Source organism: Dendrobates tinctorius, unplaced genomic scaffold, assembly GCF_039654945.1.
Source record: "Dendrobates tinctorius isolate UK_male_01 unplaced genomic scaffold, ASM3965494v1 ptg000211l, whole genome shotgun sequence".
Taxonomy (NCBI): domain Eukaryota; kingdom Metazoa; phylum Chordata; class Amphibia; order Anura; family Dendrobatidae; genus Dendrobates; species Dendrobates tinctorius.
Window position 1 is genome coordinate 30,450,965 of NW_027361878.1, and position 16,621 is coordinate 30,467,585.

At 45.3% G+C, this 16,621-nt stretch overlaps 1 protein-coding gene across 1 annotated transcript in view; it reads right to left on the reverse strand.

The window, feature by feature from the left end:
• Positions 1-617: 617 nt before the first annotated feature.
• LOC141058429 (transmembrane protein 272-like) overlaps positions 618-16,621 on the reverse strand; it is a 71,989-nt gene continuing 55,985 nt past the window's right edge. The window contains exons 5-6 of the mRNA XM_073554681.1: positions 16,362-16,516; positions 618-7,945 (exon numbers count right to left, since the gene is read on the reverse strand). Of these exons, the coding sequence (XP_073410782.1) occupies positions 7,919-7,945; positions 16,362-16,516 (182 nt within the window). The 3' untranslated portion in view covers positions 618-7,918. The remainder of the gene's footprint in view (positions 7,946-16,361; positions 16,517-16,621) is intronic.

Here is a 16,621-nt window from a genome sequence, read left to right on the forward strand (position 1 = left end):
GGTTCTCGCCACAGCCTTTGGGCCTAGGTGCCTCCATCTCGGTATCCGAGGTCCAGCACCGTCAGCTGGTCCTTGGTAGTGCTTTTTAGCACAGGTACCTTCTGCTTAGTAACCGTGGTCCAGCACTGTCAGTTGGTCCTCGGTAGTGCCATTAGCTCTTGTTCCTTCTGCTACCCATCCGGGTGCCAGCACTGTCTGCTGGTTCTCGCCACAGCCTTTGGCCTAGGTGCCTCCATCTCGGTATCCGAGGTCCAGCACCGTCAGCTGGTCCTTGGTAGTGCTTTTTAGCACAGGTATCTTCTGCTTAGTAACCGTGGTCCAGCACCGTCAGTTGGTCCTGGGTAGTGCCATTGGCTCTTGTTCCTTCTGCTACCCATCCGGGTGCCAGCACTGTCTGCTGGTTCTTGCCAGTTTCTCAGCCTTCTTGTACCTTCTGCTACATTTCCAAGATCAAGCTTTTTGAAATTGTCTTTGGTAATCCTTATTGATCTCCATGACGACGACCCTGATGACGACGACCCTGAAGACCACACCAAAGAAGACCAGAAATATGACCCTGTAAGAAAAAGTCCTACTGAGAGCTGGAAGAGTCGGGAAGAAGTTCCACAGACGATCTCTTATCAAGCTGAGGTTGAAGGTTTATTCGGAGATACACAGCAAGACAGATACAGAATAACAGAGGAGCTGGAATATGCGGGCAAAAACAGGAATTCAGACAGGCAGAGATTTGCTAGGAGGTCTGGCGATGGTAAGGCTCTGTGCCCTGGCCATGGTGAGGCACAGTGGCATGATGGCGATGGAATGGCCCCGATCGACAGTAACAGGGGCTTCTTATACATTATCAGAACAAAGAAAACTGCATTTTGCCGCAGAGGGCGTTAACATTATAATTCTAAGGCGTTTTCATGGTAATCTACAGAAACGTGGTTTAGAAAAGAGAATATAATGACATAATACGAAGATATTAATTAACATTTCTTCAAGCAACACTAAAACCCATAAGTCATTGGTATCTATGGCTACTGTCCTAAAATCTTATCATTGTCTCCAGTCTAGGTCCCTAAATTCTTACATCCTGACATTTTAACTACTCTACTCTTCGCTACCACACTATCACGTATAAGCATACTGACCATATATTTGGTAACCTGTGACCCTATTGATTGATCCAATTTTCCTCTACGCACATCGGCTGAGGTTGCTAGGAGACATGATCTCATTTTCCATCCTCCATTTAATACATTTTATCAGCTCTTTTGTAAAAGTTGAATCTTCTCTAACTTTCAACAAAATGGCTGCTAGAGACAACATGGCCGCTCAGTATATTATGACTGACCATTCTCTTACAAGTCCCCCTCTTGTACTCTATCCAGAGTACAACATACAGGACTGTAATATTCATTGGTGAATTACTGAAAATAAGAATATTGAGGTAATTCAGCACTTTATGCACGTGTGTGTGTAAGGCAAATGTCCCTAAAAATAAAACAAACACATAATAAAAAAATAATTCAAATAGTCCCGAAAAAATAAGTTGCACAAATAGTCAAGTCTTTTGGTCTTTTCAATTCTTTTGGTCTTTTTCTTCTCATTCTTTGTCTTCTGGATTTTCCTTATCTTCTCCCCCTCTCACACTATCAGAGTCCCACTGTATAGTGTGAAACATCTTCTCCTGATCATCCAATAGGTTCATGGTCCCAGGAGTCGAATATGAAAATCTTCAGCGGACCTGGAGAAAATAGAAAAAAAGAGTGGAGTATCAGTCCTTACCAGAAATCTCAGTAAAATAATTAAGAAGTCTATACTGATTGATATGAACCATTTTAATCACCTTTTTAGCTTGAAAATTTGAGCAAAGACTTAACCATTGTTGTTGGGATGTAAAGCACTAGTCTATCATTAACCCGTTAGTAGTACAAGCACTCCCCCTCAATGGGCAGGGACTCAAGGGAATTGAACAGAGATGAGTCTCCATCCTTCTCCTGTGCCTTTATGAGATCTTGAAGAGAACAATAAACAAGGGGGGGGGCTCTCGGGGTTTTTTTTTTTAGTAACTGCAGCGATGACTTCTTGAGGATATTTGTCATCGCCTGTGAGTGCAGCCTCCTTGGCCGCGTGATCTACATATGCATTGCCAAGGATGTGGGGGTCAGGAATCAACCTCTGGTGTCCCTTGATTTTACAGAAGGACCATAATTTTGGAAATTCTTTACCCCGTTGCTCAATTTGTTTTAGAATGTCTACATGCTGCAAGGGCTTGTTCTGAGAATCAACCATCCCCCTAAGGGCCCATACATTAAGATATAGAGTGAGTGACGACACGACATATGCGCTATCACTGAAGATATTCATTGGCTCTGGACACACGAGAATGACCTGTAGAGCTGCTTCCAACTCAGCTCTTTGAGCGGAGAAATGACCAGGGAGTTTATACTGCAGCAGCAATGGCTTAGCTGGAAACCACACAGCGAAGCCTGTGACGTAATGCCCCTCATGCCAATAGCGAGCTCCGTCAATATAGGCACAGGGGATTCCCTCTTGAAAATCTGCTCGGAAGGGAGAGGGAGTAACATTAGCCTGTTCAATTTGACAATTGTGACTTTTTCCTGCATACTGCATCATCTGGGCTAAGTGATATTTCTCACCCACCTCAACTTGTAAGTCTCTAGTCTCAAAATCAATGATCCATTGGGCCATTCTCTGTGAATTGATACCTGAAGCTTTTCCCTTCAGCAAAGTTTTTAAAGTGACATGCGGGGTTTGTAGAATTAAGGGAGCGAATCCCACTATATGCTTCACTTGATTCATAGTCCAGTGCACGCCCAGTAGGTGCTTCATGCACTGAGTGAATCCTTTTTCCACGGGGGTAAGCAACCTAGAATAATAACCTAAGGCATACAACTGACTAGATACCTCGGGGCTTTCTTTGGGCCATTTTTGTAGGAGCACTGAAGAAATAGAGATATCACCGGTGTGAGTCTGAATGTAGAAAGGCTGGGAAGGGTCAGGGTTAATCAATGCAGCAGCTGCCGTAAGGGCGCGCTTCAATCACTCAAAAGCCTGTAAGGCGGTTCCCTCTACATTAACAGGGTCAAGGTCATTATCAACATTTTTCAATAAATCATACAGTGGTTTAGCCAAATAAGCAAAATCTTCAATGAATTCTCTAGAAAAATTAATAAGACCCAAAAATTTTCTGAGTTTTGTAATATTAGTTGGTATGGGGACAGCCTGAATAGCTTTAACCCTATCATGCATGGGTGTCTTTCCTTCTGCTGAGACAGACACACCCAGAAATTTAACCTCTGATTTCATCAATTGTACTTTATCCAGACTCATTTTGAGTCCTGCATTTTGTAAAGCCTGACAAACATTTTCAAGGGTTTCTCTGTGTTCACATTCATCGACAGTTTGAATCAATAAATAATCAACATACTGCAAGACTTTGTCTCCGTAACCCAGGGGCTCTAACATCTGATCTAATGCCTGATGGAAATACACAGGAGAACTGTGAAATCCCATGGGCAACCGCGTGCGAAGCGGAGTGCAGATTCAGGTGTTAGGGGTACTGAGAAAAAGCCATTTGCAATATCCAAACAAGAAAATACCTTACAATCACTCCTCAGCTGTGACATAACTTCAGGGACAGATGCCACAAGGTGAGCAGCTGAGGGAGTGTACTTATTTACAAGTCTCAGGTCTACTACCATTCGAAAACTGCCATCTTCCTTTTTTACAGGTAGAATAGGACTGTTACATGGAGAATTACCTTTCACAACAACACCTTGTTTCTCCAATTCACTGACTGCTACCCTTATGTAAGGGATTACGTCCTCCGGAATACGGTACTGACGCTGGAAAGGTGGCAGTTTTTCACCATCAATTTTAACCTGAGTTTGCATTAACCCACAATCAGTTTTCTTTGAGATCCACAATTCAGGGAACTTTTGCTTCAATTCATTCTTTAAAGCCTCATTGTCAGTGTTTTCAACATTTTCATTAGCACCTAATCCGAAGCTAGCAATGGGTAATTTATGACTCTCCTCCTCCTCTACAGGGACAATTACAGAACAGATAGTGGCTTCTTTCTTCCGCCACAAGACTTTGTTACATAAATCAACAACAATTCCCATTGCTCCCAAAATATCAGTTCCCAAAATAGTGTACCGTAACTGTGGGTTTACCCAAAAAGCGCATCGAAGACCCCTTTGCTTCGATCCCCCTGTGTCCTGAAATCTCAGGTTTACTGGACGACTTTTTACTGCTTGAATACAGGAGTCCTCAAATTCTACAAAAGTGTAGTCTCAGGCAGTCCAGGGGGTGACTGCAATTTGTGTCGTGTTATTGAAACTGAGGCTCCTGTATCGATGAGGATGTCTTCCCAAGACAGCCCCTCCATTCTCCCTCTGACATAAGGTCTACCGTCCTTGCCCAGGGAAAGGGGGGCAAGGAGGGTAAGGGGAACAGGGGGAGCACTCCATCAATCAGTGTTACCTGCCGTGGGAAGTCCGAAAAATCCATCATCCCCATCTGGACACGGCTTCCGTCCAACAGCTGCCACCTCTGCCCCAAAGAGATCCCTGGTCAGGGTCCGGTCCTCATGTTCCCGCAGCTCCTTAATCAGCGGAGCATAGGGACGAGGAGGAGTGACCCCTCCCTGAATAGCATGGACCTCCGGGAGCGGATGAGTGAAAGCTATTGGGGAGGGAGCAGGAGCAGAAGGCTCCTGTGAGACTGGGTTAACCATTTGAAGACCGTTGTACTGCTGATACTGCCTAGGGTCATTCACTGCTGGATACGGAGGTCTAACTCCGAAAGGTGGTCTAGAGAACTCCCGGGTCTGTTGGGGGTTAAATGGTGCCCGGGGTTCTCGGGGTACAATCCCTGGCTCAAGGTTGGGACAAAAACGCCTAACATGTCCTAAATGTCCACGAAAATAACACAAGGGGGGACCTCTCATAGGATCCTGTGGGGGCTCTGCCGAACGGGACCTGCCCATTCTCGGCAGCTGCGCATACCCCCCCCGGAACTCCTGTCCTCCCCTAATCAACAGATACACCCCGAGGTGAATGGCATGCAAAAACATTGGACTCATCACCCTTCACCTCGGACTGCATCGTCCTAACAAAACACTTTCCTCCCAATTAGGCAAATTTTTTTATAAATTTAAGATGGATCAGGAACATTTGGTCAGGGATATTTTTCTCGGGGTTGAAGCAGCTTCACACCTAACCTAGGGTCTGCATGTGCTGGAGCTGTTGGGACAATATATCTTTCCTCAACTGTATCTGCATAAGCTGGAGCTGTTGGGACACTATATCTTGTTATGTACTACTTCACTCATTCTCCTAACTCTTCTCCAGTCTACAAGTGTATTTACATCAGCACTGTGTTTCGAAGCTGCAGTGTCCATCTGTGACATAACTGCTCTCAGCTGCTGCTGCTCGCACCCCTCCTCTCTGTGCTTCGCTGCTAGCTCCAGCATCTCGCTCAGCTGTTCTGATCTCTCCCTATACGCTGCCCCTCCCCGGGTGATCATGTTAACATATTGCTGTGTAAGCTACCTTTCAAGAGCCTGATCAAAAGTTATGACTGTCTTACACAAAGCCACTACTTGGCTATTAGCTTAACCTAGCGAATTTTTTCTATCTAGTTCCCTGTTCTCTGTGGTAAACCATCGCATACAATTTAACCACGTGGTTTCCACATTAACCCCCTCCAGCTGGGGTGTGCCAGCATATTTCTCTGCCTGCTTCCGTAACCACTCCATATTTACAGTGGTCTACAAGGACGAGTTTTACTCTGTCCTAGTATCAACAAATGCAATTTAAGCAAAGTTAGATACTCACACCTCTCTCGAATGGAAGACCTCCTCCTGGCTGGCTCGCCACTTGTAAGAAAAAGTCCTACTGAGAGCTGGAAGAGTCGGGAAGAAGTTCCACAGACGATCTCTTATCAAGCTGAGGTTGAAGGTTTATTCGGAGATACACAGCAAGACAGATACAGAATAACAGAGGAGCTGGAATATGCGGGCAAAAACAGGAATTCAGACAGGCAGAGATTTGCTAGGAGGTCTGGCGATGGTAAGGCTCTGTGCCCTGGCCATGGTGAGGCACAGTGGCATGATGGCGATGGAATGGCCCCGATCGACAGTAACAGGGGCTTCTTATACATTATCAGAACAAAGAAAACTGCATTTTGCCGCAGAGGGCGTTAACATTATAATTCTAAGGCGTTTTCATGGTAATCTACAGAAACGTGGTTTAGAAAAGAGAATATAATGACATAATACGAAGATATTAATTAACATTTCTTCAAGCAACACTAAAACCCATAAGTCATTGGTATCTATGGCTACTGTCCTAAAATCTTATCATTGTCTCCAGTCTAGGTCCCTAAATTCTTACATCCTGACATTTTAACTACTCTACTCTTCGCTACCACACTATCACGTATAAGCATACTGACCATATATTTGGTAACCTGTGACCCTATTGATTGATCCAATCTTCCTCTACGCACATCGGCTGAGGTTGCTAGGAGACATGATCTCATTTTCCATCCTCCATTTAATACATTTTATCAGCTCTTTTGTAAAAGTTGAATCTTCTCTAACTTTCAACAAAATGGCTGCTAGAGACAACATGGCCGCTCAGTATATTATGACTGACCATTCTCTTACAGACCCTAAATAATAAGACCAAGAGGACAAAGAACATGAAGACAACCACCAAGATACAGAACAAAAGACAGAAGAACAAGAAGCAGAAGAAGCAAAAGCAGAAGAACAGAAAGCAGAAGAACATTAAGCATAAGACTAAAAATCAGCATAGAAGAAATCAAAATTATAAGCAGAAGAAGACTAAGCAGTAAATGGGGGTGAGTCCGTTCCTCCTCGTGGTGCCCCTGGAAAATGCCTGCTGCTGCAGGACAAACTGAACGCGGACAAATCCTGTTGTAAATCTTTAGTGACAGGCAGAACGTAAGGTGTAATCTTATAACTTTTATAGATAAGTACTACAGGAATGCCTGTCACCATAAGAAAATGAAGACAAAGAAGAATAGGAAGAAGATGAAGAAATAGCATATTAAAATTGATATTAGCTGAATAAGAAGAATATGAAGAATGGAAAAAAAAATTAATGGGAAGAAGATGAAGAAGAAGAAGATGAATAAGGTGAAGAAAAAGTTGATGAAAAAAATGCTACTGCTGCGGATCATGAAGGAGAAAGTGTGGGAGAAGTACAAAAGAACGTGAAGAGCATGGAAGTTGTGAAACATACATATCTGACAAAATATAAAAAAGGTTAACATAGTCAATATCTTTTTAACTCTGAACGTACTGAAAAAAAAAATTGGAATTAATGCTATGCCATGTGATTTGAATAAACCACTATGCTTTTAATGTCTCCTCCACCTCCCACAATGCATTCTACATGATTCTTATTTGTTTTCAATTATGTAGAATTAGCCAACAAGGAAATAAAGGGCTTTTTTTAATTCCGATACCGGAAGTCCCATTGACTTGAATGGGACTTCCGGTATCGGAATCGGCGATACCCGATATTTTTTTCGTATCGGGCGATACCATCCGATACGATATTTTTGGGTATCGAACGGTATCGCTCAACACTACTAAAGACCTTTGGAGTTTTGCCAAAGTGACATCGCCTAGAAAAACTCAACAGGAGGGAACAAAGGTGTTGTGTGCACATATCCAGCACATCAAATACATTGTATTCTATCTAATTTGTAAAAAAAAAAAAATAGGGAGATCACGTTCGAAGCACATAATGACCAGGAAAGCTTTATTGCATTATGGTGATTTATGTATTTATACAGAATGTATCTCCATGGAACATTCTTCCTGCGACGGGATGAGATGACAAGCAGTCTTGCTTCTTCTTTCTTCATGTACTCAGATGAGAGAGGCTTTAGTAAGGCTCTGCAAATATTGAAAAAACAGCCCGATTACTGATTAAATCAGATACAGCAAATTCATCAATCAGCATTGAAAACCCGAGTATTTGATACTGGTCCTTGAGAAAGTCGGAGTATTTGATATTACTGGTCCTTGAGAAAGTCGGAGTATTTGATATTACTGCTCCTTGAGAAAGTCTCTGGTCCGGTCTCCCTTTTAATCTGGTAACACAAATCGCGTGGATCACGGTTTATGTTATGTAAATCTTTCTATATAATTAAACTACTGTACGTGTCTTCGTAAACATTACTTTAGAAACGACTGTAATCAGTCAAAGTGTACATTTTTTTCGTAAGTTGCCCCACTTTTGATGGGATTACTGGCCAGATTTGCATTTCTGGCGGTGAGGCAGACACTACTGATAAGATGCGCCAAATTGATTAAGTTGCGTGCGGCTCTTAATGAATTTGGTGCATTTTATTTTTGCACGCTCCTTATTAAGGCGGACGTACAAAATGGAACGAGTATGTGCACACAGAGTTTTTTTTAGGATGGTCAAAATGGATGAGTTTTCAAATGAAATCTGCTTCCGAAAATTCTTCTTCTTTGCAAAGTTTTTAGAAAGTTTTGTCCCGTGGTGTTTTTGAAGCCTTTTGATTGGACAGTACCAAGTTCGGAGCCGCTTTAGAGAAAGAACCTCCACTTTCTTTTCTCCGGTCAGGCGTTTTTTTGTTTTTTTTTAAACTGAACGTATGAACGGCAATGTGGTTTTACTATATTAATTAATAGGTGGGGTTTTTCAAGTGATTTTTCAGGCGTCTTTTAGAATGGAAAGACTCTGTATCTACATATCTATCAGAATGCTGTAGATAAGCCCCTGATGGCGGTGGCCGCAGCTTATATGCGAAAAAATAGGTGACAGATTCCCTTTAAAGAATCATAAGGGCTAAAGACAAAATGATGTCGTCAGCAAAAAGACCAGTCTAAAGGGGGTTTTACACATAGCGATATCGCTAGCAATATCACTATAACGTCACCGATTTTGTGACGTTATAGCGATATCGCTATGTGTGATACTTACCTCCGACCGGCTCCCCCGCTGTCCATCGCTGATCATGCAAGAATGTCCGGCTCCATTTCTCGTCAGGCGCTTCCTGCTGGGCTTCCTGCTGGCGCCGACGAGCGACGCGTGGAGGCGGGCGGGAGGACGTCTGGATCGCCGCTTGTGAAAGGTAAGTATCGTCCGCTGCGTCGCTGCTGCATCGCTGTGAGATCTGTCTGTGTGACAGCTCACTTGCGATCATTTAGCGATGCACCAGCGATCCTGACCGGGTCATATCGCTGGTCGGATCGCTGGTACATCGCTAAGTGTAAAAGGGCCTTTAAACTCTCTGGATCCTGTGCTAATCCCATGAATTCCTGAATCCTCCCTAATTAGCTGAGCTAAAGGTTGTATAGCTAGAACAAAAAGTAAGGGAGATAATGGGCATCCCTGTCTTGTTCCATTTGAAATTTTAAAAGGATTAGAGAGATGATTATTGGCATATACTTTCACTCTAGGATTGGAATATAATGCCATAAAGGTAGACAGGAAGTGTAAATGAATGTCACATTTTTGAAGGGCAGCTTGTAAGTATTGCCAATTGAGGAGGTTGAATGCCTTTTCTGCATCTAGGGAAATTATTGTTGCTTTAGTCTTTTTTGAATTTATCATTTTTATCAGATTGATAAGTCTCCTTGTACCATCGAGAGCTTGTCTGTTCTTGATGAATCTGATCTGATCATTTAATATTGATTTTGGAAGAAATTGATTTAATCTGTTTGCTAGGAATTTTGCATATATTTTCAAATCTGTACTGATTAAGAAATTAGGTCTATCATTTTTCAGTTGGGTTGGGTCTGTAGAAGGCTTTGGTATCAGAACAATAGTTGCTTTGAACATTTCATTGGGGACATGGCCAATTTTTGAAGCAACATTAAAAATGTTCATTCAATGAGGGGCTAATAAGTTTCCAAAAGCTTTATAATAGTCATTATTGAAGCCGTCAGGGCCTGGAGGCTTGAAGGATTTCAGATGGTTAATAGTGTCTAATATTTCTTCACTAGTAAAAGGAGAAGAAAGAAAGCTGATGTCTCCTTCACTCAATCTAGGGAGTTTCATAGATGATAAAAAGAATTCTATATCTAATTTATTTGGTTGGTTCTGGGGATTCTCCTGGTTGATATTATACAAATCCTGATAATATTTTGCAAATGCATTAACAATATCTTGCGGGTGGGATAAAGAATCGCCATTTGGGGAGAGAATTTGGTCAGTCATGTTTCTCAATTTGAGTTTCTTAATTCTATTGGATATATACCTAGAGGGTCGATTAAGATTTGTGTATTGTTTGACTTGAGATGTCTTAAGTGCCGAATCGTAGAAGGGAAAAAATTGTAGCCTTACGATCTTGTCTGAGTGTGGAAAGTTCAGACTGAGAAGGAGGACAAGGCGAGGGATTATTTGCTATGGCTAACTCTTTATTCCTAATTAAGTTTTGTAAAGTATCAATCTTGTCTCTATTAATTTTTGAAATTTAGATTAGGACACCCCTCAATACTACTTTGTGTGCGTTCCAGCAGGAAAGCAGGTTTGTAAGATTTTCCCTCTTCTCATTACAGTAATTTTTAATGGCATGCTTTAATATTTGTAAACTAAATTATCACATTATATCATGTGCGGCTTCTAATCTCAAGCCAAGTTATACACCAGGTTTGTTTTTTTATCAAGGACCCATAGACTTACATTGGTGAGTTTGAGCGAAGACTCGGATCAAAATGGATGACTTAGTGAATTATGCAAAAAAAACAAGGACTTGTGAACAGCTACATAAAATACAATAGGTAGGAGTTTGATCTGGGAAAACCATGGATAGAACTCACCTACGAAAGCTTTGGGGTCTGAATGAGCCCTAACCCCGGCCCTTCCTACTGATGTTCCCAAGCTTTATTTCACTGAGCAGTAACACCAAAACTTGGTTTGATTTTGACTTATTTATGTATCAAAAGTAAGCCATATTTTTTGTTTTATCTCATTTTTCAGTCTCTACATCTTTATTATGCTTAATTATTGATTGCACAACGTGTTGAAAGGAAACAATAGCTAAAGTGACTTTCTGTTCCATCAGTCCCTCCGGATTTAGCTGGATCATCACCACACACCTTTCCAAGTAGAGTGTGCGAAGAGTTGTTGATCGCCTGTGTTACGTGTTACAGAACCACTCAGCACCCAGAATATGTTGTGCAGTTATATGTATGTATAATAGGTTCCATGTGAGATGCATGTCCCTAATGCATCAGCCCACAGGCTGCGCCCCTGGGCAGAGGGGACACGATATTCTCCTTTTGTCCGCCCTCCCCCCACCTTTGTAATTCCCACAGTAAATATCGGCAGGCTCCGGCCCCCTGCGGCTTTTGTAATGTATGTCTGGCCTGCCGCTTTCCTATTGGCCTGCCGTCTGTATCTGTGTGATATATTCTGTGTCCTGTGAGTAAAGGGTTGTTAGACTGGAAATATGTGGAGAAGCAGTGATCTTTTATGTGCGCCCATGTAACCAAGGAATTCCAGCCAGCGTTATTCATTCAGACTCCAGCCAACGCAGAGCGGACCTCCAAAAACACTGGGTGGTACTGAAAGAGGTACCCCAGCTTGGTAGACCCCGTTACACTGGTGGCAGACAGCGGGATATGATACCTCTTCTACAGGAGGAAAGGAATGAATGGAAAACAACTACCAGAAGTTAAAGAGGACTACATTAAAAGATCTGGTGGAAGCCCGAGGGTTGATCGCCAGCAACAAAACAAAAGCAGATTTGATAGCAGCCATCATGGAACACGACAGTGCAGCGCCCCCCAATGTGAACGTGGAGGAGACCGAATTCCAGAGGGAGGTAAAGAACAGACTGGCGTTCTATGGCCCAAACCCTGCAGTAGAGATCATACGAGAGGTGATGGCTGATGTGCGTACTGATCTGAAGGAAAAGATGGCCGAGCGCACCAGGATAGAGCTAGCCAAGATGGAGATGGCAGAGAGGACCAAAGTGGAGCTGGCCAAGATGGAGATGGCAGAGCGAGAGAGGAGAGTCAGCGAGCAGGGGGAGCTCTGGCCTTCGACCAGGTACCTTCAACAGTAAGCCACAAAAAGATTCAGTATAATGCCTTCCGACAGTTGGGGGAGAGGAAGACATTGATGGCTGTCTGCAGGACTTTGAGCGGCAGTGTGCTCTTCATCAAGTGAAGCCGGAGGAACGGGTTCAGATTCTGGCCAGCAAGCCGTCAGCTGGGCCACCTGCAAAGACAATGTCCCAAACGGACTCAGCATACCCAGTGGCCAAAGGCGGGAACAGCTACTTTCAGCCGGGCTGCTGTACACTGCTACCAAGGCGAAGCTGACCCGGCATTGGGGGCTACAACTAACCAAGGGGTGGAAGAGATGGAGGAAGTGCTGCATGAAGTAGACCCCGTGCAGGCAGCCCGGGCAGATAATCGACAACAGCATCGACAGGTCGTGTGGGTTAATGGGAAACGTATGCAGGGACTAAGAGATTCCGGGGCAACTTTGACCCTTGTGAAGCCTCATCTCGTCCGGGACCAAGAGAAGACGGACCGGACAGTGGCAGTCCGTGTAGCAGGGGGAGCTATACATCGACTGCCCACTGCCAGGATTCACCTGAACTGGGGAGTCGGGGATGGCCTTGTTGAGGTCGGCTTGATGGAGGATTTGCCTGCAGACGTCTTGCTGGGAAATGACTTGGGGCCCAGGTTGTCTGCATTCTCGGTGGCCCCTCTGGCTGAGACATATCCTATGACCACCCGGAGACCAGCTCGAGCTGCGGAGGCGGAATCACACTCAGAGGAGGCCCAGGTAAGACATCCCAGCCCTACACATATTCCCATAGCCAGACACATTTCTTGGGCCACCCCAGATGAATTTAAGAGGGAGTTACTTGAGGATCCTTCATTAGAGGGATATCGTGGGAAGGCACAGGAGGGGAGAGGGATAATGGAAGGGGAACAGTTTGTATGGAAGCAGGGACTCCTCTACCGGATCACAGAGCAGCACCACACAGGGACGAGCCCCACTATAAAATGACAGCTGGTAGTTCCCAAGAAGTATAGGCAGGAGTTACTGCGAATCTCTCATGATATACCCTTGGCCGGGTACTTCGGCGTCAGTTGCACCAGGCATCGTCTGACACAAAACTTCTTTTGGCCGGGGGTAACCTATGATGTTCGTCAGTACTGCCAGACCTGTGACAGTTGCCAGCGCATTGGCAAGAGGGGGGGATTGATGCAAGGCCATATTACGCCCCCTCCCCATTGTGGAGGAACCATTTAGCCGAGTAGCGGTCGATCTGATAGGGCTGTTAGCCAAACCCAGTCCGTCCGGGAAAAGGTATATATTGACAGTGGTAGATTATGCCACACGGTATCCAGAGGCGGTTGCGTTACCTAACATACTGGCAGAGACGGTGGCGGCCGCCCTACTCCAGGTTTTCTCACGGGTTGGATTTCCCCGGGAGATTATCTCGGACCAGGGTACCCAGTTTACAGCAGAGGTGACCAACCAACTGTGGAAGCTGTGCGGCGTAAAAAGCATTAGAAGCGCCCCGTACCACCCGCAAACCAATGGGTTGTGTGAACGCTTTAACGGGACATTAAAACAGCTCATTGGGACTTTTACCAGGACCTACAGGGACTGGGAGAAATTCTTGCCACACCTCGTGTTTGCATATCGGGAGGTGCCCCAAGAATCCACAGGGTTCTCCCCGTTCGAGCTGGTGTACGGAAGACGGGTAAGGGGACCCCTAGACTTAGTGCTGGAACACTGGGAAGGGGAGGGCCTCATAGAAGGGGTACCTATTGTACCCTATGTGCTGGAATTCCGGGACCGCCTACAGGAGCTGACCCAGGCTGGTACGTGAGAACATGCAGGCAACCCAGCGGCGCCAGCGCGTATGGTACGATAGAAGGGCCAGAGAGCGCACTTTGGAAATAGGACAGAAGGTCCTGGTGTTAGAGCCCACTAAGCAGAATAAGTTTCAAGCTGCATGGCAGGGGCCCTACCAGGTAGTGGGGAAAATAGCCGACACAACCTATAATATCGCTGATTGTGACGACCCCAGGGTTATCCGCATGTTCCACGTGAATATGCTGAAGCCCTACCGGGAGCGCCCTGAAGAGGTAGTGGCCATCTGTGCACCTGAAGCAGAGGATTTAGCTGGACTTCCCTTGCCGAATGTCTTAGGGGAAAGGACTCAGTCTAAAACATGGGACCAGGTACGCTTGGGTGAAGACCTAGGCCCCCGGGAGAGACAGTAGGCAGAGGAGTTGTTGAGGCAGCAACAGAGGATGTTTTCTGGGAGACCATGGTACACTCGCCTGGCACAACACAAGGTTGAGACCCAGGATCAGACCCCCCTGTGAAAAAGCCCCTTCCGCGTCCCTGAGTCTGTATGAGAGGGGATACGACAAGAGATACAAGAGATGCTGCGTTTAGGGGTCACTGAAGAGTCAGATAGTCCCTGGGCATCCCCCGTAGTGTTAGTGCCCAAGAAGGATGGGACTACACGGTTTTGTGTAGACTATCGTAAGCTCAATGAGAAAACAGTGACGGATGCATACCCCATGCCGCGTGTGGATGAGTTGTTAGACCGGCTGGCGGGGGCAAAGCATTTGACCACCATCGATCAATGCAAAGGCTACTGGCAGATTCCCCTTAGTCCTGATGCTATTCCCAAGTCGGCATTTGTCACCCCGTTTGGCTTATTCCAGTTTCGAGTTATGCCATTCGGGATGAAGAATGCCCCGGTGACCTTCCAAAGGCTGGCTGACCGGCTTCTGGATGGTCTCCAGGACTATGCTTGTGCCTACTTGGACAACATCGCCATCTACAGTGCGACATGGGAAGAGCATATAAATCACCTAGAGACAGTATTGGACAGGATCCACCAGGCCGGAATCACCCTGAACCCAAACAAGTGTCACGTGGGCAAAGCAGAGGTTCAGTATTTAGGGCATTGGGTGGGAAGTGGGAAACAGCGACCAGAACCAGCCAAGATTGAGGCCATAGCCAAATGGCCCATCCCACGCACTAAAACCCAGGTCATGGCGTTTCTAGGGACAGCGTGGTATTACAGGAAATTCGTTCCCAATTACAGCAGCGTAGCTAAGCCCCTCACTGATCTGACCCGTAAGAACCAACCCCGCCACATAACCTGGACCTCAGAGTGTGAGGAAGCCTTCCGCCAACTAAAGGACGCCCTCACTAATACCCCTGTATTGGCCGCACCCGATCCAACTAAACGTTTCCTTGTTCACACAGACGCTTCTATGTTTGGATTGGGGGCAGTACTGAGCCAAGTCGGGCCGGATGGCCAAGAACACCCGGTAGCTTACCTGAGTCGGAAACTACTGCCCCGTGAAGTAAGCTAGGCGGCCATCAAGAAGGAGTGCCTGGCGGTAGTATGGGCACTCAAGAATTTGCAACCATATTTGTATGGATGACAACGGACCATAATCCCCTAGTCTGGCTTAATCGGGTCTCCGGAGACAATGCCAGATTGCTGCGGTGGAGTTTAGCCGTACAACCTCTGGACATCACCATCCACCACAGACCCGGCAAACAAAACGGTAACGCCGATGGACTAAGTCGACAAACGGAACTTGTACCAACCCCATAAACTTCGGTCATCCCCAAACTGATCCGTTGAGGATCAGACTGTGTATGCCGATCGCGTCGCTGAAAAAGGGAGCCGTGTTACGTGTTACAGAACCACTCAGCACCCAGAATATGTTGTGCAGTTATATGTATGTATAATAGGTTCCATGTGAGATGCATGTCCCTAATAGATCAGCCCACAGGCTGCGCCCCTGGGCGGAGGGGACACGATATTCTCCTTTTGTCCGCCCTCCCCCCACCTTTGTAATTCCCACAGTAAATATCGGCAGGCTCCGGCCACCTGCGGCTTTTGTAATGTATGTCTGGCCTGCCACTTTTCTATTGGCCTGCCCTCTGTATCTGTGTGATATATTCTGTGTCCTGTGAGTAAAGGGTTGTTAGACTGGAAATACGTGGAGAAGCAGTGATCTTTTATATGCGCCCATGTAACCAAGGAATTCCAGCCAGCGTCATTCATTCAGACTCCAGCCAACGCAGAGCGGACCTCCGAAAACACGGGGTGGTACTGAAAGAGGTACCCCAGCTTGGTAGACCCCGTTACAGCCTGTCCAAATCCAAAGCTCAAAAGAAAGGCGTAACGGAAGGAAAGTCACCGGAAGAAAACCGTATCCCGGCTTGGACGCATGCAATATACTAAAAGGCATTGACAAATATGCTTGTCTGGAGCTGCAAGTCATAGAGTAGTGGGCAACTCCTTCAAAATGAGTGCAAATAACTCACCTTGAATCCAGTAAAACAGATAACAAGCACCAATGTAACAGAGACTATAACAATGTATATATACTGGAACACCAGAACGCCAAATGAAAACTGATAGAGGACAGTATTGCAAAGGAGGGGATATACCAGATGAATGGAAAATACCCAAACGCTACCTGAAATATAAAGAGGGAAACCATGGTTAGGAAATAATCAAATATTCACACTTTCTACCAGCCAGGATGAGTGCGCAGTCAACAGGTATCATACATGTGTTATCA